The sequence below is a fragment of the Tachypleus tridentatus genome, chromosome 4 (assembly GCF_004210375.1).
Source record: "Tachypleus tridentatus isolate NWPU-2018 chromosome 4, ASM421037v1, whole genome shotgun sequence".
Classification (NCBI taxonomy): Eukaryota; Metazoa; Arthropoda; class Merostomata; order Xiphosura; family Limulidae; genus Tachypleus; species Tachypleus tridentatus.
In genome coordinates, this window is record NC_134828.1 from 120,585,683 (window position 1) to 120,612,701 (window position 27,019).

At 32.1% G+C, this 27,019-nt stretch overlaps 1 protein-coding gene across 1 annotated transcript in view; it reads right to left on the reverse strand.

Annotated features, from left to right (window-relative positions):
- LOC143249956 (corticotropin-releasing factor-binding protein-like) overlaps positions 1-14,625 on the reverse strand; it is a 150,629-nt gene extending 136,004 nt beyond the window's left edge. Inside the window, exon 1 of the mRNA XM_076500591.1 lies at positions 14,602-14,625. Within this exon, the coding sequence (XP_076356706.1) occupies positions 14,602-14,610 (9 nt within the window). The 5' untranslated portion in view covers positions 14,611-14,625. The remainder of the gene's footprint in view (positions 1-14,601) is intronic.
- Between the last annotated feature and the right edge of the window lie 12,394 nt (positions 14,626-27,019).

A 27,019-nucleotide genomic window follows, 5' to 3' on the forward strand; every position in this document is an offset into this window, starting at 1 on the left:
AGTTCCATTAACCCCTAATTACATTTGTAATAAGGTTTAAATAGCTACTAGCTAAAGGCATAAAGATTTTACGGTAAGTTACACAATTCTAGATTACATCTGTAATAAGGTTTAAATAGCCACCAGCTAGAGGCATAAAGATATTACGGTAAGTTACATAATTCTAGATTACATCTGTAATAATGTTTGAAATAGCCACTAGCTAGAGGCATAAAGAGGTTACGGTAAGGTTACATAATTCTCGATTACATCTGTAATAAGGTTTAAATAGCTACTAGCTGCAGAGGCATAAAGATATTACGGTAAGTTACACAATCTCAGATTATATCTGTAATAAGTTTTAAATAGCTTCTAGTTATAGGCATAAAAAATATTACGACAAGATACACAATCCTGATTGCATCTGTAATAAGGTTTAAAATAGTCAGTTGTTAGAGGCATAAAGATGTTACGGTAAGTTACATATTTCCTGAACACATCTGTAATAAGGTTTAAATAGGTAATTAGCTAGAGGCATAAAGATATTACGGTAAGTTAATAACCCTGATTAAGCATCTGTAATAAAGGTTTAAATAGGTACTAGCTAGAGGCATAAAGATATTACAATAAGTTACACATTCCAGATTACATCTGTAATAAGGTTTAAATAGCTCTAGCTATAGGCATAAAAATGTTATAAAGATACACAATTCCCTGATTACATCTGTAATAAGGTTTAAATAGTCACTAGCTAGAGGCATAAAAAGATATTACGGTAAGTTACACAACCCCTGATTACATCAGTGTTAAGGCTTAAAATAGCTACTCTTAGAGGCATAAAGATATTACGGCGGGAGTTCCACAATTCCTGATTACATTTGTAATAAGGTTTAAATAGCCACTAGCTAGAGGCATAAAGATACTTTACGGTAAGTTACACCCAGATTACATCTGTAATAAGTTTTATATAGCTACTAGCTAGAGGCATAAAGATATTACGGTAAGTTACACAATCTCGACACACCAGTTTGTATAATAAGGTTTAAATAGCCACTAGCTTGAGGGATAAAGATATTTATGGCGAGTTCCACAATCTCTGATTACATCTGTAATAAGGTTTGAATAGCCACTAGCTAGAGGCGTAAAGATGTTACGGTAAGTTACATAACCCTGATTACATCTGTAATAAGGTTTAGGCAGGTACTAGCTAGAGGCATAAAGATATTTACAGGTGACTCCACAATCCCTGATTACATCTCGGTAATATAAATTTAAAATCAGCTCTAGCCATAAAAAAGATGTTACGGTAAGTTACAGACTTCTGATTACATCACGTATTAAGGTTTAAATAGCCACTAGCTAGGCATAAATATACACGGCAAGTTACAATTCTGATTACATCTGCAATAAAGTTTAAACAGGTACCAGCTACAGAGCATAAAGATGTTACGGTAATTTACACAATCCTTGATTACATCCGTAAATAAAGTTTAAACAGGTCTCTAGCTAGAAGCACAAAGATATTATGGTATACAGTTACACAATTCCAGATTACATCTGTAATAAGGTTTAAATAGCCTTCTGCTAGAGGCATATAAAGATACTACTGAAGTTACACAATCTATGATTACATCTCGTAATATTAGTTTAAATAGTCACTTGCTAGAGGCATAAAGATATTACGGTAAGTTACACATCTCCTGATTACACTAAGTTAAGGTTTAAATAGTCACCAGTTAGAGGCATAAGTATTACGATAAGTTACACAATCCTGATTACATCTGTATTAAGGTTTAAATAGCTACCTGCTAGAGGGATAAAGATATTACGTCGAATTCACACACCCTGATTACATTTGTAATAGGGTTTAAATAGCCACTAGCCAGAGGCGAATAAAAAATTTTACGGTACTTTTACACAAACTGGATTACATCTGTATTATGGTTTAAATAGCCACCAGCTAGAGGCACATAAAGATTTTACGATAAATTACACAATCTCTGATTACATCTGTAATAAGGTTTAAAAGAGCTTCTGTATAGAGGTATAAAGATATTACGGTAAGTTACACACCCTGATTACATTTGTAATAAGGTTAAAAATAGCTACCAGCTAGAGGGTAAAAGATTTTACGGTAAGACATTACAATTCCAGATTACATCTGTAATAAGGTTTTAAATAGCCACCAGCTAGAGGCATAAAAGATTTTACGGTAAGTTATACACCCAGATTACATCTGTAATAATGTTTAAATAGCCACTAGCTAGAGGCAAAAGATATTACCGTAAGTTACACAATCCCTGATTAAATCAGTAATAAGGTTTAAATAGCTACTTAGCTAGAGAGCATAAAGATATTACGCTAAGTTACAAAATCCAGATTACATCTGTAATAAGGTTTAAATAGGTACTAGCTAGAGGCATAAAGATATTACGGTGGTTAATACAATTCCAGATTACATCTGCATTAAGGTTTAAATAACTACTAGGCATAGAGCATAAAGATATTACGAAGTTACACAATTCCCTGATTACATCTGTAATAAGGTTTAAATGGCCACCTGAAGTGAGGCATAAAGATTTTACGGTAAGTTACACCTCCCCATTACATCTGTAATAATGTTTAAATAGCCACTAGCTAGAGGCATAAAGATGTTACGGTAAGTTAACAATCTCAGATTACATCTGTATTAAGGTTTAAATAGCAACTTGCCAGAGGAGTAAAGATATTACGGTGAGTTACACACCCTAATTACATCTGTAATAAGGTTTAAATAGCCACCCAGCAAGTACATAAAAGATTTTACGGTAAGTTACACAATTCCAGATTACATCTGTAATAAGGTTTAAATAGTCACCAGCTGTGAGGCATAAACATGTTACGGTAAGTTACACAACTCCAGATTACATCTCTAATAAGGTTTAAATAGCCACTAGCTAGAGCGCATAAAGATGTTATGTGTACACACATCCCTGATTACATCTGTAATAAGGTTTAAATCGCTTCTAGCTAGAGGCATAAAGATATTACGGTAAGTTACACAACCCTGATTACATCTGTAATAAGGTTTAAATAGAATACTTAGAGTATAAAAATATTACGACAAGTTACACAAATCTCTGATTACATCTGTAATAAGGTTTTAAAAGGTAGTAGCTAGAGGCATAAAGATATTACGGTAAGTTACTACACCCCCTGATTACATCTGTAATAAGGTTTAAATAGTACCTGAAGCAAGAGGCATAAAGATATTACGGTAAGCTACACAATCTGATTACATCTGTGATAAGGTTTACATAGCAGTAGCTATAGGTATAAAGATGTCATGCTAGCTAAACAATTCCTGATTACATCTGTATATAAGGTTAAAATAGGTACTAGCTAGAGGCATAAAGATATTTAAGTTAAAATTCCTGATTACATCCCTGTAATAAGGTTTAAATACCATTATTTTGAGGCATAAAAGATGTTACGGTAAGTTACACACCCTGATTTCATCTGTAATAAGGCCTAAAATATAACTTAGCTAGAGGCAAGATATTACGGCAAGTTACACAATTCTGATTACATTTGTATTAAGGTATAAATAACCACTAGCTAGAGGCATAGATATTTTACGGTAAGTTACACAATTCCTGATTACATCTGTATTAAGGTTTTAAATAGTTTCTAGCTAGAGGTATAAGATATTTTGCGGTAAGTGTTACACACACCTCATTACATTTGCATAAGGTTTTAATAGCCACTTGCTGAGGATTCATAAACGATGTTACGGTAAGTTACACATTCCTTGATTACATCTGTAATAAGGTTTAAATAGGCACCTAGCTAGAGGCATAAAGATGTTACGATAAGTAACACAATTCAGATTACATCTGCAATAAGGTTTAAATAGCATTCTAGCTAGAGGCATAAAATATTACGACAAGATACACAATTCCTGATTACATCTGTAATAAGGTGAAAATAGCCACTAGTTAGAGGCATAAAGATATTAACAGTAAGTTACAATTCCTGATTACATCAGAATTATTAAGGCTTTAAATAGCCACTTGCTAGAGGATAAAGATATTACGGCGAGTTCCACAATTCCTGATTACATTTGCAATAAGGTTTAAATACCTACCAGCTAGAGGCACAAAGATTTTACGGTAAGTTACACAATTCCTGATGATACATCTGTAATAAGGTTTAAATAGCTACCAGCTAGAGGCGTAAAGATATTATGGTAAGTTACACAACCCTGATTACATCTGTGTATAAGGTTTAAATGGGTATTAGCTAGAGGCATAAAGATATTACCGTGCAACACAATTCCTGATTACATCTGTAATAAGGTTTAAATAGCCACCAAGCTAGACGAATAAGGATTTTACGGTAAGTTACACAATTCCAGATTACATCTGTATTAGAGTAATAAATAGCTAGCTAGAGCAAGGCATAAAGATGTTACGGTGATTTACACAACCCTGATTATATCTGTAATAGGGCTTAAATAGGTACTCAATTAGAGGCATAAAAATGTTACGGTGAGTTACCCAACCTACGATTACATCTGTAATAAGGTTTAAATAGCCAACTAGCCATGAGGCATAAAGATGTTACGGTAAGTAACACAATTCCAGATTACATCATTATTAATGTTTAAATAGCCATTAGCTAGAGGCATAAAAAATATTACGACAAAATAACACACCCTGATTACATCTATATATAGGAATAAATATAAACTAGCTAGAGGCACAAAAAGATATTACGGTAAGTTACACAATTCCTGATTACATTTGTAATAAGATTTAAATAGTCTACTCTGCTAGAGGCATAAAGAGATGTTACGGTAAGTTACACAACCCTGATTACATCTGTAATAAGGTTTAAATAGGTACCTAGCTAGAGGGCATAAAATATTACGGTAAGTTACACAATTCCAGATTACATCTGTATTAAGGTTTAAATAACCACTAGCTAGAGTCATAAAGATTTTACGGTAAGTTACATAATCCTGATTACATCTGTAATAAAGGTTAAATATGTACTTAGCTAGAGGCATAAAGATATTACTCAGTAAGTTACACATTCCTGATTACATCAGTATTAAGGTTTAAATAGCTACTGCTAGAGTGATAAAAGATATTACGGCGAGATCCATAATTCCTGATTACATTTGTAATAAGGTTTAAATAGCTACTAGCCAGAGGCATAAAGATTTTACGGCAGTTACACAATTCCAGATTACATCTGTAATAAAGTTTAAATAGCCACTAGCTAGAGGCATAAAGATATTACGGTAAGTTACACAACCCTGATTACATCTGTAATGCTCAAGTTTAAATACGTACCAGCTAGAGGCATAAAGATATTTACGGTAAGTTACACAATCTGATGATTACATCTGTAATAAGGTTTAAATAAATACAACTAGCTGTAGACAGAATAAGATTTTACGGTAAGTTATAACAACCTGTGATTACATCTGTATTAAGGTTTAAATAGCCACTAGCTAGAGGCATAAAAATATTACGACAAAATACACAATTCTTGATTACATCTGTAATAAGGTTTAAATAGGCACTAGCTAGAGGCATAAAGATGTTACGGTAAGTTACACAATTCCAGATAAATCTGTAATAAGGTTTAAATAGCACTAGCTAGAGGCATAAAAATATTACGACAAAATACACAATTCCTGATTACATCTGTAATAAGGTTTAAATAGGCACTAGCTAGAGGCATAAAGATGTTACGGTAAGTTACACAACACCAGATAAATCTGTAATAAGGTTTAAATAGCTCTAGCTAGAGGCATAAAAATATTACGACAAAATACACATTTCTGATTACATCTGGAATAAGGGTTAAAAAACCACTAATTAGAGGCATTAAGATTTTACGGGAAGTTAACACAATTCCAGATAAATCTGTAATAAGGTTTAAATAGCTTCCAGCTATAGGCATAAAAAATATTACGACAAAATACACAATCCTGATTACATCTGTAATAAGGTTTAAATAGGCACCAGCTAGAGGCATAAAGATATTACGGTAAGTTACACAATACCAGATAAATCTGTAATAAGGTTTAAATAGCTTCTAGCTATAGGCATAAAAATATTACGACAAAATACACAATTCCTGATTACATCTGTAATAAGGTTTAAATATCTACTAGCTAGAGGCATAAAGATATTACGGTATGTTACACAATTTCTGATTACATCTATATAAGGTTTAAATAGCCACAAGCTAGAGGCATAAAGATTTTACGGTGATTTACACAATTCCTGATTACATCTGTAATAAGATTGAAAATAGTCACTATAGAGGCATAAAGATACACGGTTACACACCCTGATAAATCTGTAATAAGGTTTAAATAGCTTCTAGCTATAGGCATAAAGTAACATTACGACACCCTGATTACATCTGTAATAAGGTTGAAAAACCACTATTTAGAGGCATGAAGATGTTACGGTAAGTAACACAATTCCAGATACATCTGTAATAAGGTTTAAATAGCTACTCAGCTATAGGCATAAAGATGTTACGTAAAAGTTAAACAATTCCTGATTACATCTGTAATAAGGTTTAAATAGGCACTAGCTAGAGGCATAAAGATGTTACGGTAAGTTACACAATACCAGATAAATCTGTAATAAGGTTTAAATAGCTTCTAGCTATAGGCATAAAAATATTACGACAAAATACACAATTCCTGATTACATCTGTAATAAGGTTGAAAACCACTAGCTAGAGGCATAAAGATGTTACGGTAAGTTACACACACCCAGATTACATCTGTAATAAGGTTTAAATAGCTTCTAGCTATAGGTATAACGATATTACGGTAGTTACACAATTCCATCATTACATTTGTAATAAGGTTTCAATAGTCACTAGCTAGAGGCATAACGATGTTACGGTACATTACACATTTCTTATTACATCTGTAATAAAGGTTTAAATAGGTACCTAGCTAGAGCATAAAGATATTACGATAAGTTACACAACCTAGATTACATCTGTAATAAGGTTTAAATAGCTTCTAGCTATAGGCATAAAAATATTACGACAAGATACACAATTCCTGATTGCATCTGTAATAAGGTTTAAATAGTCACTTGCTAGAGGCATAAAGATGTTACGGTAAGTTACACAATTCCTGATTACATCTGTAATAAAGTTTAAATATGTACCTAGCTAGAGTATAAAGATATTACGGTAAGTTACACAATTCCAGATTAATCTGTAATAAGGTTTAAATAGCTTCTAGCTATAGGCATAAAAAATATTACGACAAGATACACATAATCCTGATTTACATCTGTAATAAGGTTTAAATAGGTATTAGCTATAGGCATAAAGATATTACGACAAGATACACAATCTCCTGATTACATTTGTAATAAGATATAAATAGTCACTTGCTAGAGGCATAAAGATGTTACGGTAAGTTACACAATCCCTGATTACATCTGTAATAAGGTTTAAATAGGTACCTAGCTAGAGGCATAAAGATATTACGGTAAGTTACACAATTCCTGATTACATTCTGTAATAAGGTTTAAATAGCCAATTAGCTAGAGGCATAAAGATATTTTACGGTAAATCTACACAATCCTGATTACATCTGTAATAAGGTTGAAATAGCCACTTAGTTAGAGGCATAAAGATGTTACATGGTGGTAATAACACAATTGCAGATTACATCATCATTATTAAAAGTTAAATAGCTACCAGTTAGAGGGATAAAAATATTACGGTAAGATACACAATTCCTGATTACATCTCTAATAAGGTTTAAATATCTACTAGCTAGAGGCATAAAGATTTTACGGTAAGTTACACAATCTCAGATTACATCTGTAATAAGGTTTAAATATCTACTAGCTAGAGGCATAAAGATATCACAGTAAGTTACACACCCCTGATTACATCTGCAATAAGGTTTAAATAGCCACTTGCTAGAGGGATAAAGATATTACGGCGAGTTCCACAATCCCTGTTAATACATTTCTAATAAGGTTTAAATTCACTACAGCTAGAGGCATAAAGATTTTACGGTAAGTTAACACACCTCCAGATTACATCTGTAATAAGGTTTAAATAGCCACCAGCTAGAGGCATAAAGATGTTATGGTAAGTTACACAATTCCTGATTTACATCTGTAATATTAAGGTTTAAATGGGTATTAGCTAGAGGCATAAAGATTTTACTGTAAGTTACACAATCCATGATTACATCTGTAATAAGGTTTAAATAGCCACTAGCTAGACGAATAAGGATTTTACGGTAAGTTACACAACCCAGATTACATCTGTATTAAGGTTTAAATAGCCACTAGCTATAGGCATAAAGATGTTACGGAGATTTACACATTCCTGATTATATCTGTAATAAGGTTTAAATATCTACTAGCTAGAGGCATAAAGATTTTACGGTAAGTTACACAATTCCAGATTACATCTGTATTAAGGTTTAAATAGCCACTAGCTAGAGGCATAAAGATGTTACGGTAAATTACACAATTCCAGATTACATCTATAATAAGGTTTAAATTGTTTCTAGCTATAGGTATAAAGATTTTACGGTAAGCTACACAATTCCAGATTACATCTGTAATAAGGTTTAAATAGCCACTAGCTAGAGGCATAAAGATGTTACGGTAAATTACACAAATCCAGATTACATCTGTAATAATGTTTAAATAGCCACTAGCTAGAGGCGTAAAGATGTTACGGTAAGTTACACAATTCCCTGATTACATCTGTAATAAAGGTTTTAAATAGGTACTAGCTAGAGGCATAAAGATATTACGGTAAGCTACACAATTCCAGATAAATCTGTAATAAGGTTTAAATAGCTCTAGCTAGAGGCATAAAAAATATTACGACAAGATACACAATCTCTGATTACATCTGTAATAAGGTTTAAATATCTACTAGCTAGAGGCATAAAGATATTACGGTAAGTTACATAATTCCTGATTTCATCTGTAATAAGGTTTAAATAGGTACTAGCTATAGGCATAATGATATTACGGTAAGTTACACAATCCCTGATATACATTTGTAATAAGATATAAATAGTCACTCTTGCTAGAGGCATAAAGATGTTACGGTAAGTTACACAAACCCTGATTACATCTATAATAAGGTTTAAATAGGTACTAGCTAGAGGCATAAAGATATTACGGTAAGTTACACAATTCCAGATTACATCATTATTATAGGTTTAAATAGCCACTAGCTAGTGGCATAAAAGATATTTACGGTGATTACACAATTCACCCTGATTACATCATCTCTAATAAGGTTTAAATATCTACTAGCTAGAGGCATAAATATATTACAGTAAGTTACACATTCCTGATTACATCAGTATTAGTAAGGTTTAAATAGCTAATTGCCAGAGGGATAAAGATATTACGGCGAGTTCCACAATTCCTGATTACATTTGTAATAAGGTTTAAATAGCCACTAGCTAGAGGCATAAAGATTTTACGGTAAGTTACACACCCAGATTACATCTGTAATAAGGTTTAAATATGTACTAGCTAGAGGCATAAAGATATCTCAGTAAGTTACACCATTCCTGATTACATCAGTATTAAGGTTTAAATAGCTACTTGCTAGAGTGATAAAGATATTACGGCGAGATCCACAATTCCTGATTACATTTGTAATAAGGTTTAAATAGCTACTAGCTAGAGGCATAAAGATTTTACGGTAGGTTACACAATCCAGATTACATCTGTAATAAGGTTTAAATAGCCACTAGCTAGAGGCATAAAGATATTACGGTAAGTTACACAATTCCCTGATTACATCTGTAATAAGGTTTAAATAGGTACTAGCTAGAGGCATAAAGATTTTACGGTAAGTTACACAATTCATGATTACATCTGTAATAAGGTTTAAATAGCCACTAGCTAGACGAATAAGGATTTTACGGTAAGTTACACAATTCCAGATTACATCTGTATTAAGGTTTAAATAGCCACTATCTAGAGGCATAAAGATGTTACGGTGATTTACACAATCCCTGTTTACATCTGTAATAAGGTTTAAATAGGTACTAGCTAGAGGCGTAAAAAATGTTACGGTGAGTTACACAATTCACGATTACATCTGAAATAAGGTTTAAATAGCCACCTAGTTAGAGGCATAAAGATATTACAGTAAGTAACAATTCCAGATTGCATCATTATTAATGTTTAAATAGCTACTAGTTAGAGGCATAAAAAATATTACGACAAAATACACAATTTTGATTACATCTGTATTAAGGTTTAAATATCTACTAGCTAGAGGCATAAAAATATTACGACAAAATACACAATTCCTGATTACATCAGTATTAAGGGTTAAATAACAACTTGCAAGAAGGATAAACATATTACGGCGAGTTCCACAATTCCTGATTACATTTGTAATAAGGTTTAAATAGCCACTAGCTAGAAGCACAAAGATTTTACGGTAAGTTACACAATTCCAGATTACATCTGTATTAAGGTTTAAATAGCCACTAGCTAGAGGCATAAAGATGTTACGGTAAATTACACAATTCCAGATTACATCTATAATAAGGTTTAAATAGTTTCTAGCTATAGGTATAAAGATTTTACGGTAAGGTACACAATCCAGATTACATCTGTAATAAGGTTTAAATAGCTACTAGCTAGAGGCATAAAGATTTTACGGTAAGTTACACAATTCCAGATTACATCTGTAATAAGGTTTAAATAGCCACTAGCTAGAGGCGTAAAGATGTTACGGTAAGTTACACAATTCCTGATTACATCTGTAATAAGGTTTAAATAGGTACTAGCTAGAGGCATAAAGATTTTACGGTAAGTTACACAATTCATGATTACATCTGTAATAAGGTTTAAATAGCCACTAGCTAGACGAATAAGGATTTTACGGTAAGTTACACAATTCCAGATTACATCTGTATTAAGGTTTAAATAGCCACTAGCTAGAGGCATAAAGATGTTACGGTAAGTTACACAATTCCTGATTACATCTGTAATAAGGTTGAAATAGCCACTAGTTAGAGGCATAAAGATGTTACGGTAAGTAACACAATTCCAGATTACATCATTATTAATGTTTAAATAGCCACTAGTTAGAGGCATAAAAATATTACGACAAAATACACAATTCCTGATTACATCTGTATTAAGGTTTAAATATCTACTAGCTAGAGGCATAAAGATATTACGGTAAGTTACATAATCTCTGATTACATCAGTATTAAGGGTTAAATAGCTACTTGCTAGAAGGATAAAGATATTACGGCGAGTTCCACAATTCCTGATTACATTTGTAATAAGGTTTAAATAGCCACTAGCTAGAGGCATAAAGATTTTACGGTAAGTTACACAATTCCAGATTACATCTGTATTAAGGTTTAAATAGCCACTAGCTAGAGGCATAAAGATGTTACGGTAAATTACACAATTCCAGATTACATCTATAATAAGGTTTAAATTGTTTCTATCTATAGGTATAAAGATTTTACGGTAACTTACACAATTCCAGATTACATCTGTAATAAGGTTTAAATAGCCACTAGCTAGAGGCATAAAGATGTTACGGTAAGTTACTCAACCCTGATTCCATCTGTAATAAGGTTTAAATAGGTACTAGCTAGAGGCATAAAGATATTACGGAAAGATACACAATTCCAGATTACATCTGTAATAAGGTTTAAATAGCTTCTAGCTATAGGCATAAAAATATTACGACAAGATACACAATTCCAGATTGCATCTGTAATAAGGTTTAAATAGTCACTTGCTAGAGGCATAAAGATGTTACGGTAAGTTACACAATTCCTGATTACATCTGTAATAAGGTTTAAATAGGTACTAGCTAGAGGCATAAAGATATTACGGTATGTTACACAATTCCTGATTACACCTGTAATAAGGTTTAAATAGCCACTAGCTAGAGGCATAAAAATTTTACGGTAAGTTACACAATTCCAGATTACATCTGTATTAAGGTTTAAATAGCCACTAGCTAGAGGCATAAAGATGTTACGGTAAATTACATAATTCCTGATTACATCTGTAATAAGGTTTAAATAGGTACTAGCTAGAGGCATAAAGATGTTACGGTAATTTACACAATTCACGATTACATCTGTAATAAGGTTGAAATAGCCACTGAGTTAGAGGCATAAAGATGTTACGGTAAGTAACACAATTCCAGATTACATCATTATTAATGTTTAAATAGCCACTAGTTAGAGGCATAAAAATATTACGACAAGATACACAATTCTAGATTACATCTGTAATAAGGTTTAAATATCTACTAGCTAGAGGCATAAAGATATTACGGTAAGTTACACAATTCCTGATTACATCAGTATTAAGGTTTAAATAGCTACTTGCTAGAGGGATAAAGATATTACGGCGAGTTCCACAATTCCTGATTACATTTGTAATAAGGTTTAAATAGCTTCTAGCTATAGGCATAAAGATATTACGGTAAGTTACACAATTCCAGATTACATCTGTAAAAGGTTTAAATAGCTTCTAGCTATAGGGATAATGATATTACGGTAAATTAAAAAATTCCTGATTACATTTGTAATAAGGTTTAGATAGTCACTTGCTAGAGGCATAAAGATATTACGGGAAGTTACACAATTTCAGATTACATCTGTAATAAGGTTTAAATAGCTTCTAGCTATAGGCATAAAAATATTACGACAAGATACACAATTCCTGATTGCATCTGTAATAAGATATAAATAGTCACTTGCTAGAGGCATAAAGATGTTACGGTAAGTTACACAATTCTGATTACATCAGTAATAAAGTTTAAATAGGTACTAGCTAGAGGCACAAAAGATATTACGCTAAGTTACACAATTCCAGATAAATTTGTAATAAGATATAAATAGTCACTTGCTAGAGGCATAAAGATGTTACGGTAAGTTACACAATTCCTGATTACATCTGTAATAAGGTTTAAATAGGTACTAGCTAGAGGCATAAAGATATTACGGTATGTTACACAATTCCTGATTACACATGTAATAAGGTTTAAATAGCCACTAGCTAGAGGCATAAAAATTTTACGGTAAGTTACACAATCCCAAATTATATCTGTATTAAGGTTTAAATAGCCACTAGCTAGAGGCATAAAGATGTTACGGTAAGTTACACAATTCCTGATTACATCTGTAATAAGGTTTAAATAGGTACTAGCTATAGACATAAAGATATTACGGTAAGTTACACAATTCCTGATTACATTTGTAATAAGGTTTAAATAGTAACTCTGCTAGAGGCATAAAAGATGTTACGGTAAGTTACACAATTCCTGATTACATCTGTAATAAGGTTTAAATAGGTACCTAGCTAGAGGCATAAAGATATTACGGTAAGTTACACAATAACCTAGATTACATCTGTAATAAGGTTTAAATAGCTTCTAGCTATAGACATAAAGATATTACGGTAAGTTAAACAAAATCCTGATTACATCTGTAATAAGGTTTAAATAGGTACTAGCTAGAGGCATAAAGATATTACGGTAAGTTACACAATTCCAGATTACATCTGTAATAAGGTTTAAATAGCTTCTAGCTATAGGCATAAAGATATTACGGTAAGTTAAACAATTCCTGATTACATCTGTAATAAGGTTGAAAAAACCACTATTTAGAGGCATAAAGATGTTACGGTAAGTAACACAATTCCAGATTACATTATTATTAATGTTTAAATAGCCACTAGTTAGAGGCATAAAAATATTACGATAAGATACACAATTCCTGATTACATCTGTAATAAGGTTTAAATAGGCACTAGCTAGAGGCATAAATATATTACGGTAAGTTACACAATTTCAGATTACATCTGTAATAAGGTTTAAATAGCTTCTAGCTATAGGCATAAAGATATTACGGTAAGTTAAACAATTCCTGATTACATCTGTAATGAGGTTTAAATAGTCACTTGCTAGAGGCATAAAGATGTTACGGTAAGTTACAGAATTCCTGATTACATCTGTAATAAAATTTAAATAGGTACTAGCTAGAGGCATAAAGATATTACGGTAACTTACACAATTCCAGATAAATCTGTAATAAGGTATAAATAGCTTCTAGCTATAGGCATAAAAATATTACGACAAGATACACAATTCCTGATTACATCTGTAATAAGGTTTAAATATCTACTAGCTAGAGGCATAAAGATATTACGGTAAGTTACACTTCCTGATTTCATCTGTAATAAGGTTTAAATAGGTACTAGCTATAGGCATAAAGATATTACGGTAAGTTAAACAATTCCTGATTACATCTGTAATAATGTTGAAAAACCACTATTTAGAGGCATAAAGATATTACGGTAAGTAACACAATTCCAGATTACATCATTATTAATGTTTAAATAGCCACTAGTTAGAGGCATAAAAATATTACGAAAAGATACACAATTCTGATTACATTTGTAATAAGGTATAAATAGGCACTAGCTAGAGGGATAAATTTACCCAGTTTCTGATTATATTTGTCAACTTATGAATTTTAGGGCTACGTTAATAGAAACATTATTGAGTTTTAAAAACTTTCGGTATGATTTCTACCCAAATTACCTGCAGCATCAGAGAAACTGTGGTAACATCAAGCGTGGCCTAATGCTAACAAATTAGAGTCCACGGACAGTGAGACTACAAGAGCGTAAGATTCTTCTTAAGTAACGACGGCCTCACAAGAGTATCGCATTCGAGCTCAGCTTGAAACTTAATTCGCTCAGACGAACCTGAAGCAAAAAACACGTGATTTACGTTAGTTTATCGGCTGTGATAAACGTGTTTTTAGGCAAGCCGTGATTATCAGGAATTATTAAGAACCTTAATAAAACTCTCTGACAAGATGTTACCGACCGCTACGAGCAAAATCGAATAAAGGAAGAATCGCCCGATATCGGGTTGACATTGATTAGATAGGAAGGATAATATATTACATCTTCGTCGTTCACAGCTACGATGGTGCTAGGTTATCCATTGGTTAGGGTTAAACACAAGCTACGTTATTTTAGTTTCATTCAGTTAGATAACAAAAATGGCCATATTTAAAAAATAACTAACGTAAAGGATCAGTTCCTACATATAAGATATTCAGCGTTTTATTTAGTGAAAATTCTTGTTTGAATTTAAAAAAAAATTTTTCACCAAGTAGGTTTTACTGCTTATTTAAAACAAAAGTGCTTCTATGTTTAATGAATTTAAAACTGGAGGTTGTCTTTAAATTTTAGATTTTCATACTTTTGTTTTAGTTAAAACTTTAGTTTTAAAAGGGAAGAAACCTTATGAGCAGCCAGAAATTATAAAATTAGCATAAATTATGCAGAACAGAAATAAATATAAAAATGAAACCGAAGTAGTGAAAATGCACCAACAGTCATGGAACTTTATCTCAAACCGAAGTATTAAAAACGCACGAACAGTCATGGAACTTTACTTCAAACCGAAGCAGTAATAACGCACGAACAGTCATGGAACTTTACCTCAAACCGAAGTAGTAATAACGTACGAGCAGTCATGGAACTTTACTTCAAACCGAAGTAGTAATAACGTTCGAACACTCATGGAACTTTACCTCAAACCGAAGTAGTCAAAACGCACGAAGAGTCATGGAACTTTACCTCAAACCGACGTAGTAATAACGTATGAACAGTCATGGAACTTTACCTCAAACCGAAATAGTAATAAGGTACGAACAGTCATGGAACTTTACCTCAAACCGAAGTAGTAATAACGTTCGAACACTCATGGAACTTTACCTCAAACCGAAATAGTCAAAACGCACGAACAGTCATGAAACTTTACCTCAAACCGAAGTAGTAATAATGTACGAACAGTCATGGAACTTTACTTCAAACCGAAGTAGTAATAACGTTCGAACAGTCATGGAACTTTACCTCAAACCGAAGTAGTAATAACGTTCGAACAGTCATGAAATTTTACTTCAAACCGAAGTAGTAATAACGTTCGAACACTCATGGAACTTTACCTCAAATCGAGTAGTAAAAAAACGCACGAAGAGTCATGGAACTTTACCTCAAACCGAAGTAGTAATAACGTTCGAACAGTGATGGAACTTTACCTCAAACCGAAGTAGTAATAACGTTCAAACAGTCATGGAACTTTACCTCAAACAGAAGTAGTAATAACGTTCGAACAGTCATGAAATTTTACTTCAAACCGAAGTAGTAATAACGTACGAACAATCATGGAACTTTACCTCAAACCGAAGTAGTAATAACGTACGAACAGTGATGGAACTTTACCTCAAACCGAAGTAGTAATAACGTTCAAACAGTCATGGAACTTTACCTCAAACCGAAGTAGTAATAACGCACGAAGAGTCATGAAACTTTACCTCAAACCGAAGTAGTAATAATGTACGAACAGTCATGGAACTATACTTCAAACCGAAATAGTAATAACGTACGAACACTCATGGAACCTTACCTCAAACCGAAGTAGTAAAAACGCACGAAGAGTCATGGAACTTTACCTCAAACCGAAGTAGTAATAACGTACGAACATTCATGGAACTTTACTTCAAACCGAAGCAGTAATAACGTTCAAACAGTCATGGAACTTTACCTCAAACCGAAGTAGTAATAACGTTCGAACAGTCATGAAATTTTACTTCAAACCGAAGTAGTAATAACGTACGAACAATCATGGAACTTTACCTCAAACCGAAGTAGTAATAACGTACGAACAGTGATGGAACTTTACCTCAAACCGAAGTAGTAATAACGTTCAAACAGTCATGGAACTTTACCTCAAACCGAAGTAGTAATAACGCACGAAGAGTCATGAAACTTTACCTCAAACCGAAGTAGTAATAATGTACGAACAGTCATGGAACTATACTTCAAACCGAAGTAGTAAAAACGCACGAAGAGTCATGAAACTTTACCTCAAACCGAAGTAATAATAACGTACGAACAGTCATGGAACTTTACCTCAAACCGAAGTAGTAATAACGCACGAACAGTCATGGAACTTTACTTCAACATATATGAATTGTTAAAATGCCACGTCTTCAGTTGATAGAAAAAAGAAAAAACATTTATAACGTACAGAATGTTAACTACAGTGTCGAAATATAACTGTTTCTTCCTATGAAAGTTTAAAAATCGTTTTAAACTGTTTTAGTGAAAAATGGTAATCTAGTAAGTAAATACATACGATATAATATTATAAGTCACGTCCGTTATTTTTAATTTAGAACCAAAGTTTCTGTACTGATTTTTCATATTTCATTGTTGGTCGTTGTTATGTGTACACTGATATAATCCAAAACATCAGCTGATAATAAAGTAATGTAGATTATAGCTTACCTATACACCGTATTTATAAGCTATATTTCCTTAACAGCCACTATACAGAAGTTATATCTCTATCGTATTTGTATAAGTTGTCTTTTTCGAAATACACAGTGGCGGCGCCATGATATTTTCATTGGGGGAGTTGAGAGGGGCGCTGAGATAAACCGTGGAGGGGCTTCCCAAAATGCCATCAATATGAAGTATAGATGGTAAATTATAATAATGTAAATACCAAGGTACATTTCAGAAAGGTGTGCTATTTTGAACTGCGTTTTCAATGCAGTTTTCATTGGAAACTCATACTCTGATTAATAATTCATTATTACAAATTAGAAATAATCTTCTTATGAAAATATGTGTATATGTAAAAGAGGAAGCTCACCTAAATTCCACCCATGGTAATACATAATAATAAAGAAAATCAAGATTAGCTTAGATTGAACATTTAATATACTATTAAGTGTAAAGCTACAAATCAAAAGAAATATAACACAAAGACAGTTTACATAGAAGAAACGAATTATCCCATGTGAAGTTAATACACTCTGAGGAAAAGTAAGGTCACTATCAGGCTAACTATCTTTCATCTTAATGAAGACGTTGAGTTTTACAGATCTATGTCACTTTGATGTTAATTGTTAAGCAACAACGACGATTGTGTTTTCCATATTATATGAATATATGTAGGTAACAATACTGGGGGGCTGAGGGGGCCTTGACTCAGTTTGGAGTGCGCTTGAGCTTATATTTATTTAAAGATAGGTACTGTAGCAATGTTAAGTGTAGTTTTTAAATCTAAACATATTGGTACTGTAAAACAATTGTGTACATTCAAACACTGGTCATATAGAATTTTTTCTCTCTTTATACAGTGGTAGTTTTGTATAGAAACCTTATTCCTAAAATTAGTGGTACTGTAAAACAGTTGTGTACATTCAAACACTGATTATTACATTAACTTGATTAGTGATGTCGAGATTGTAATAATTATTACATCACGGCGATTGTAAACGAGAAGTGTAAGTCTTTGTGTTTTTCTCATTATATTTGTACTTACCTATTACCATTATGTCTGAACTAGCATACCGTACACCACTATTAACAGTACACGCTCACACGATCGTTAAGAAACTAAGAAATTTAAACCAAAAATTATCAATAGAAGGAATGACATCTATTTTATTCAACAATATAGAAAAGAACAACTAATCCCTAATTTTGTAAAGGTAAAACTTTAAAAAAAATACATAAATAAACAATAACCAAAATTTACAGAAAAACTACTTAAAACCATGTTGAATACAAAATACAAAGAACTACATGACTAACAAAACACAAAATGAACCTAGACCATTAACGGGCATGTTGCATTAAACCAGAGATTACATTAACTTGTTATTCTTACCCACATATGTATTTGTTCTTCGCCTTTTCTACTATGTGTTTATACAGTCGTTATTTTAGTCCTTCCAAATATACATTAGTTATTTACAATGTGTCACTAGACGTTCTATATTAATAATCACACCGATACCCTTTCTAATATGTCCTTGTTCCATACCGTTCTTCATAATATGTTTTACACTCATACTACCACCGTTATTCTTTCTACTATATCTTAGATCCATGCCGTTCTTCATAATATGTTCTACACTCATACTAACACCGTTATTGTTTCTAATATGTCCTTGTTCCATACTGTTCTTCATAATATGTCCTACACTCATACTAACACCGTTATTCTTTTACTATATCTTTGTTCCATACTGTTCTTCATAATATGTTCTAAACTCATACTAACACCGTTATCGTTTCTAATATGACCTTCTTCCATACTGTTTTTCATAATATGTTCTACACTCATACTAACACCGTTATTGTTTCTAATATGTACTTGTTCCATACTGTTCTTCATAATATATTCTGCACTCATACTAACACCGTTATCGTTTCTAATATGTCCTTGTTCCATACTGTTCTTCATAATATGTCCTACACTCATACTAACACCGTTATCGTTTCTAATATGTCCTTGTTCCATACTGTTCTTCATAATATGTTCTACACTTACTATCACACCGTCCTTTTTTCTTTTATGTCTTATTTCCATACCGTTCTTCATAATATGTTCTACACTCATTATTCAACCGTTATCGTTTCTAATATGTCTTATTTCCATTTTGTTCTTCATAATATGTTCTACTCTCATTCTAACACCGTTATCGTTTCTAATATGTCTAAGTTCCATATCGTTCTTCATAATATGTTCTATACATATTCTAACACCGTTATCGTTTTTAATATGTCTAAGTTCCATACCATTCTTCATAATATGTTCTACACTCATTCTAACACCCTTATCGTTTCTAATATGTCTAAGTTCCATATCGTTCTTCATAATATGTTCTACACTCACACTAACACCGTTATTCTTTTTTCTATATCTTAGTTCTATACCGTTCTTCATAATATGTTCTACACTCATATTAACACCGTTATCGTTTCTAATATGTCTACGTTTCATACCGTTCTTCATGATATGATCTACACTTACTATCACACCGTTATCGTTTTTAATATGTCTTATTATCATTTGTTTTTCATAATTTGTTCTACACTCATTTTAACACCGTTATCTATTCTAATATGTCTCTATTCCATACAGTTCCCCATAAAATGTCCTACAACTACGATCACACCGTTATCCTTTCTAATGTGTGTTAGATCCATACCGTTCTTCATAATATGTTCTACACCTACTATCACAACGTTATTTTTTCTAATATGTTTTAGTGCCACACCGTTCTTCTTAATATGTTCTACACTCATACTAAAACCGTTATCGTTTCTAATATGTCCTTGTTCCATACTGTTCTTCATAATATGTTCTACACTCATACTAACACAGTTATTCTTTTTACTATATCTTAGTTCCATATCGTTCTTCATAATATGTTCTGCACTCATACTAACACCGTTATCGTTTCTAATATGTCCTTGTTCCATACTGTTCTTCATAATATGTCCTACACTCATACTAACACCGTTATTGTTTCTAATATGTCTAAGTTCAATACAGTTCTTCATAATATGTTCTACACTCATTCTAACACCGTTATCGTTTCTAATATGTCTAATTTCCATACCATTCTTCATAATATGTTCTACACTCATTCTAACACCCTTATCGTTTCTAATATGTCTAAGTTCCATATCGTTCTTCATATTATGTTCTACACTTATTCTAACACCGTTATCGTTTCTAATATGTCTAAGATCCATACCGTTCTTCATAATATGTTCTATACTCATACTAACACGTCATCGTTTCTAATATGTCTAAGTTTCATACCGTTCTTCATAATATGTTCTACACTTACTATCACACCGTCCTTTTTTCTTTTATGTCTTATTTCCATACCGTTCTTCATAATATAATCTACACTCATTATTCAACCGTTATCGTTTCTAATATGTCTTATTTCCATTTGTTCTTCATAATATGTTCTACACCTACTATCACAACGTTAATTTTTCTAATATGTTTTAGTGCCACACCGTTCTTCTTAATATGTTCTACACTTATTCTAACACCGTTATCCTTTCTATTATATCTTATTTACATACCGTTCTTTATAATATGTTCTACACTCATCCTAGCTTCGTTATTCTTTCTAATATGTATTAGTTGTATACCGTTCTTCATAATATCTTCTACACTTACTATCACACCGTTATTCTTTCTATTATATCTTATTTACATACCGTTCTTTATAATATGTTCTACACTCATTCTAGCTTCGTTATCCTTTCTAATATGTATTAGTTGTATACCGTTCTTCATAATATGTTCTACACTTATTCTAACACCGTTATCCTTTCTATTATATCTTATTTACATACCGTTCTTTATAATATGTTCTACACTCATCCTAACTTCTGTTATTCTTTCTAATATGTATTAGTTGTATACTGTTCTTCATAATATCTTCTACACTTACTATCACACCGTTATTCTTTTCTATTGTATCTTGTTTACATACCGTTCTTTATAATATGTTCTACACTCATTCTAGCTTCGTTATCCTTTCTAATATGTATTAGTTTCATACCGTTCTTCATAATATGTTCTACACTTACTATCACACCGTTCTTTTTTCTTTTATGTCTTATTTCCATACCGTTCTTCATAATATGATCTACACTCATTATTCAACCGTTATCGTTTCAAATATGTCTTATTTCCATTTGTTCTTCATAATATCTTCTACACTCATACTAACACCGTTATCGTTTCTAATATGTCCTTGTTCCATACTGTTCTTCATAATATGTTCTACACTCATACTAACACCGTTATCGTTTCTAATATGTCCTTGTTCCATACAGTTCTTCATAATATGTTCTACACTCATACTAACACCGTTATCGTTTCTAATATGTCTAAGTTCCATATCGTTCTTCATAATATGTTCTACACTCATTCTAACACCGTTATCGTTTCTAATATGTCTAAGTACCATACCGTTCTTTATAATATGTTTTACACTAATACTAACACCGTTATCTTTTATAATATGTCCTTGTTCCATACCGTTCTTCATAATATGTTCTACACTCATACTAACACCGTTATCGTTTCTAATATGTCCTTGTTCCATACTGTTCTTTCATACATAATATGTTCTACACTCATACTAACACCGTTATCGTTTCTAATATGTCCTTGTTCCATACAGTTCTTCATAATATGTTCTACACTCATACTAACACCGTTATCGTTTCTAATATGTCCTTGTTCCATACAGTTCTTCATAATATGTTCTACACTCATACTAACACCGTTATCGTTTCTAATATGTCTAAGTTCCATATCGTTCTTTCATAATATGTTCTACACTTCATTCTAACACCGTTATATCGTTTCTTATATGTCTAAGTATCCATACCGTTGTTTTTTATAATATGTTTTACACTCAATACTAACACCGTTATCTTTTATAATATGTCCTTGTTCCATACCGTTCTTCATAATATGTTCTACACTCATACTAACACCGTTATGGTTTCTAATATGTCCTTGTTCCATACTGTTCTTCATAATATGTTCTACACTCATACTAACACCGTTATCGTTTCTAATATGTCCTTGTTCCATACAGTTCTTCATAATATGTTCTACACTCATACTAACACCGTTATCGTTTCTAATATGTCCTTGTTCCATACAGTTCTTCATAATATGTTCTACACTCATACTAACACCGTTATTTTTTTTACTATATCTTTGTTCCATACCGTTTTTCATAATATGTTCTGCACTCATACTAACACAGTTATCGTTTCTAATATGTCCTTGTTCCATACTGTTCTTCATAATATGTCCTACACTCATACTAACACCGTTATCGTTTCTAATATGTCCTTGTTCCATGCTGTTCTTCATAATATGTTCTACACTCATACTAACACCGTTATTCTTTTTACTATATCTTAGTTCCATACCGTTCTTCATAATATTTTCTACACTCATACTAACACCGTTATCGTTTCTAATATGTCCTTGTTCCATACTGTTCTTCATAATATGTCTCTACACTCATACAACACCGTTATCGTTTCTATTATGTCCTTGTTCCATGCTATGTTCCGTCATATGTTCTACACTCATATTAACACTGTTATTCTTTTTACTATATCTTAGTTCCATACCGTTCTTCATAATATTTTCTACACTCATACTAACACCGTTATCGTTTCTAATATGTCCTTGTTCCATACTGTTCTTCTTAATATGTTTACACTCATACTAACACCGTTATCGTTTCTAATATGTCCTTGTTCCATACTGTTCTCTTCATAATATGTTCTGCACTCATACTAACACCGTTATCGTTTCTAATATGTCCTTGTTCCATAATGTTCTTCATAATATGTTCTACACTCCTACTAACACCGTTATCGTTTCTAATATGTCCTTGTTCCATACTGTTCTTCATAATATGTTCTACACTCATACTAATACCGTTATCGTTTCTAATATCTCCTTGTTTCATACAGTTCTTCATAATATGTTCTACACTCATACTAACACCGTTATCGTTTCTAATATGTCCTTGTTCCATACAGTTCTTCATAATATGTTCTACACTCATACTAACACCGTTATTCTTTTTACTATATCTTAGTTCCATACCGTTCTTCATAATATGTCATCACTGATCTAAGTACCATACCGTTCTTAATAATATGTTCTACTCTCATTCTAACACCGTTATCGTTTCTAATATGTCTAAGTTCCATACCGTTCTTCTTAATATGTTCTACACTTATTCTAACACCGTTATCCTTTCTATTATATCTTATTTACATACCGTTCTTTATAATATGTTCTACACTCATCCTAGCTTCGTTATTCTTTCTAATATGTATTAGTTGTATACCGTTCTTCATAATATGTTCTACACTTACTATCACACCGTTATTCTTTCTATTATATCTTATTTACATACCGTTCTTTATAATATGTTCTACACTCATTCTAGCTTCGTTATCCTTTCTAATATGTATTAGTTGTATACCGTTCATCATAATATGTTCTACACTTATTCTAACACCGTTATCCTTTCTATTATATCTTATTATTTACATACCGTTCTTTATAATATGTTCTACACTCATCCTAGCTTCTGTTATTCTTTCTAATATGTATTAGTTGTATACCGTTCTTCATAATATGTTCTACACTCTTACTATCACACCGTTATTCTTTCTATTGTATCTTATTTACATACCGTTCTTTATAATATGTTCTACACTCATTCTAGCTTCGTTATCCTTTCTAATATGTCCTTGTTCCATGCTGTTCTTCATAATATGTTCTACACTCATACTAACACCGTTATTCTTTTTTACTATATCTTGGTTCCATACCGTTCTTCATAATATATGTTCTACACTCATACTAACACCGTTATCGTTTCTAATATGTCCTTGTTCCATACTGTTCTTCATAATATGTTCTACACTCATACTAACACCGTTATCGTTTCTAATATGTCCTTGTTCCATACTGTTCTTCATAATATGTTCTACACTCATACTAACACCGTTATTCTTTTTACTATATCTTAGTTCCATACCGTTCTTCATAATATGTTCTACACTCATACTAACACCGTTATCGTTTCTAATATGTCCTTGTTCCATACTGTTCTTCATAATATGTTCTACACTCATACTAACACCGTTATCGTTTCTAATATGTCCTTGTTCCATACTGTTCTTCATAATATGTTCTGCACTCATACTAACACCGTTATCGTTTCTAATATGTCCTTGTTCCATACTGTTCTTCATAATATGTTCTACACTCATACTAACACCGTTATCGTTTCTAATATGTCCTTGTTCCATACTGTTCTTCATAATATGTTCTACACTCATACTAACACCGTTATCGTTTCTAATATGTCCTTGTTCCATACAGTTCTTCATAATATGTTCTACACTCATACTAACACCGTTATCGTTTCTAATATGTCCTTGTTCCATACAGTTCTTCATAATATGTTCTACACTCATACTAACACCGTTATTCTTTTTACTATATCTTAGTTCCATACCGTTCTTCATAATATGTCATCACTGATCTAAGTACCATACCGTTCTTCATAATATGTTCTACTCTCATTCTAACACCGTTATCGTTTCTAATATGTCTAAGTTCCATACCGTTCTTCATAATATGTTCTACACTTATTCTAACACCGTTATCCTTTCTATTATATCTTATTTACATACCGTTCTTTATAATATGTTCTACACTCATCCTAGCTTCGTTATTCTTTCTAATATGTATTAGTTGTATACCGTTCTTCATAATATCTTCTACACATACTATCACACCGTTATTCTTTCTATTATATCTTATTTACATACCGTTCTTTATAATATGTTCTACACTCATTCTAGCTTCGTTATCCTTTCTAATATGTATTAGTTGTATACCGTTCTTCATAATATGTTCTACACTTATTCTAACACCGTTATCCTTTCTATTATATCTTATTTACATACCGTTCTTTATAATATGTTCTACACTCATCCTAGCTTCGTTATTCTTTCTAATATGTATTAGTTGTATACCGTTCTTCATAATATCTTCTACACTTACTATCACACCGTTATTCTTTCTATTGCATCTTATTTACATACCGTTCTTTATAATATGTTCTACACCCATTCTAGCTTCGTTATCCTTTCTAATATGTATTAGTTTTCATACCGTTCTTCATAATATGTTCTACACTTACTATCACACCGTTCTTTTTTCTTTTATGTCTTATTTCCATACCGTTCTTCATAATATGATCTACACTCATTATTCAACCGTTATCGTTTCAAATATGTCTTATTTCCATTTGTTCTTCATAATATGTTCTACACTCATACTAACACCGTTATCGTTTCTAATATGTCCTTGTTCCATACTGTTCTTCATAATATCTTCTACACTCATACTAACACCGTTATCGTTTCTAATATGTCCTTGTTCCATACAGTTCTTCATAATATGTTCTACACTCATACTAACACCGTTATCGTTTCTAATATGTCTAAGTTCCATACCATTCTTCATAATATGTTCTACACTCATTCTAACACCGTTATCGTTTCTTATATGTCTAAGTACCATACCTCCTGTTCTTCATAATATGTTCTGCACTAATACTAACACTTGTTATCTTTTCTAATATGTCCTTGTTCCATACCGTTCTTCATAATATGTTCTACACTCATACTAACACCGTTATCGTTTCTAATATGTCCTTGTTCCATACTGTTCTTCATAATATGTTCTACACTCATACTAACACCGTTATCGTTTCTAATATGTCCTTGTTCCATACAGTTCTTCATAATATGTTCTACACTCATTCTAACACCGTTATCGTTTCTAATATGTCCTTGTTCCATACAGTTCTTCATAATATGTTCTACACTCATTACTAACACCGTTATCGTTTTCTAATATGTCTAAGTTCCATATATCGTTCTTTCATAATATGTTCTACACTCATTCTAACACCGTTATCGTTTCTAATATGTCTAAGTTCCATACCGTTCTTCATAATATGTTCTACACTCATACTAACACCGTTATCATTTATAATATGTCATTGTTCCATATCGTTCTTCATAATATGTTCTACACTCATTATTAACACCGTTATCGTTTTCTATTATGTCCTGGTTCCATACGTTTTCTTCATAATATGTTCTACACTCATACTAACACCGTTATCGTTTCTAATGTCCTTGTTTCATACCGTTCTTCATAATATGTTCTACACTCATACTAACACCGTTATCGTTTCTAATATGTCCTTGTTCCATACCGTTCTTCATAATATGTTTCACCTCTCATACTAACACCGTTATTTTTTTTTTTACTATATCTATGTTCCATACCGTTCTTCATAATATGTTCTACACTCATACTAACACAGTTATCGTTTCTAATATGTCCGTGTTCCATACTGTTCTTCATAATATGTCCTACACTCATACTAACACCGTTATCGTTTCTAATATGTCCTTGTTCCATACTGTTCTTCATAATATGTTCTACACTCATTACTAACACCGTTATCGTTTTCTAT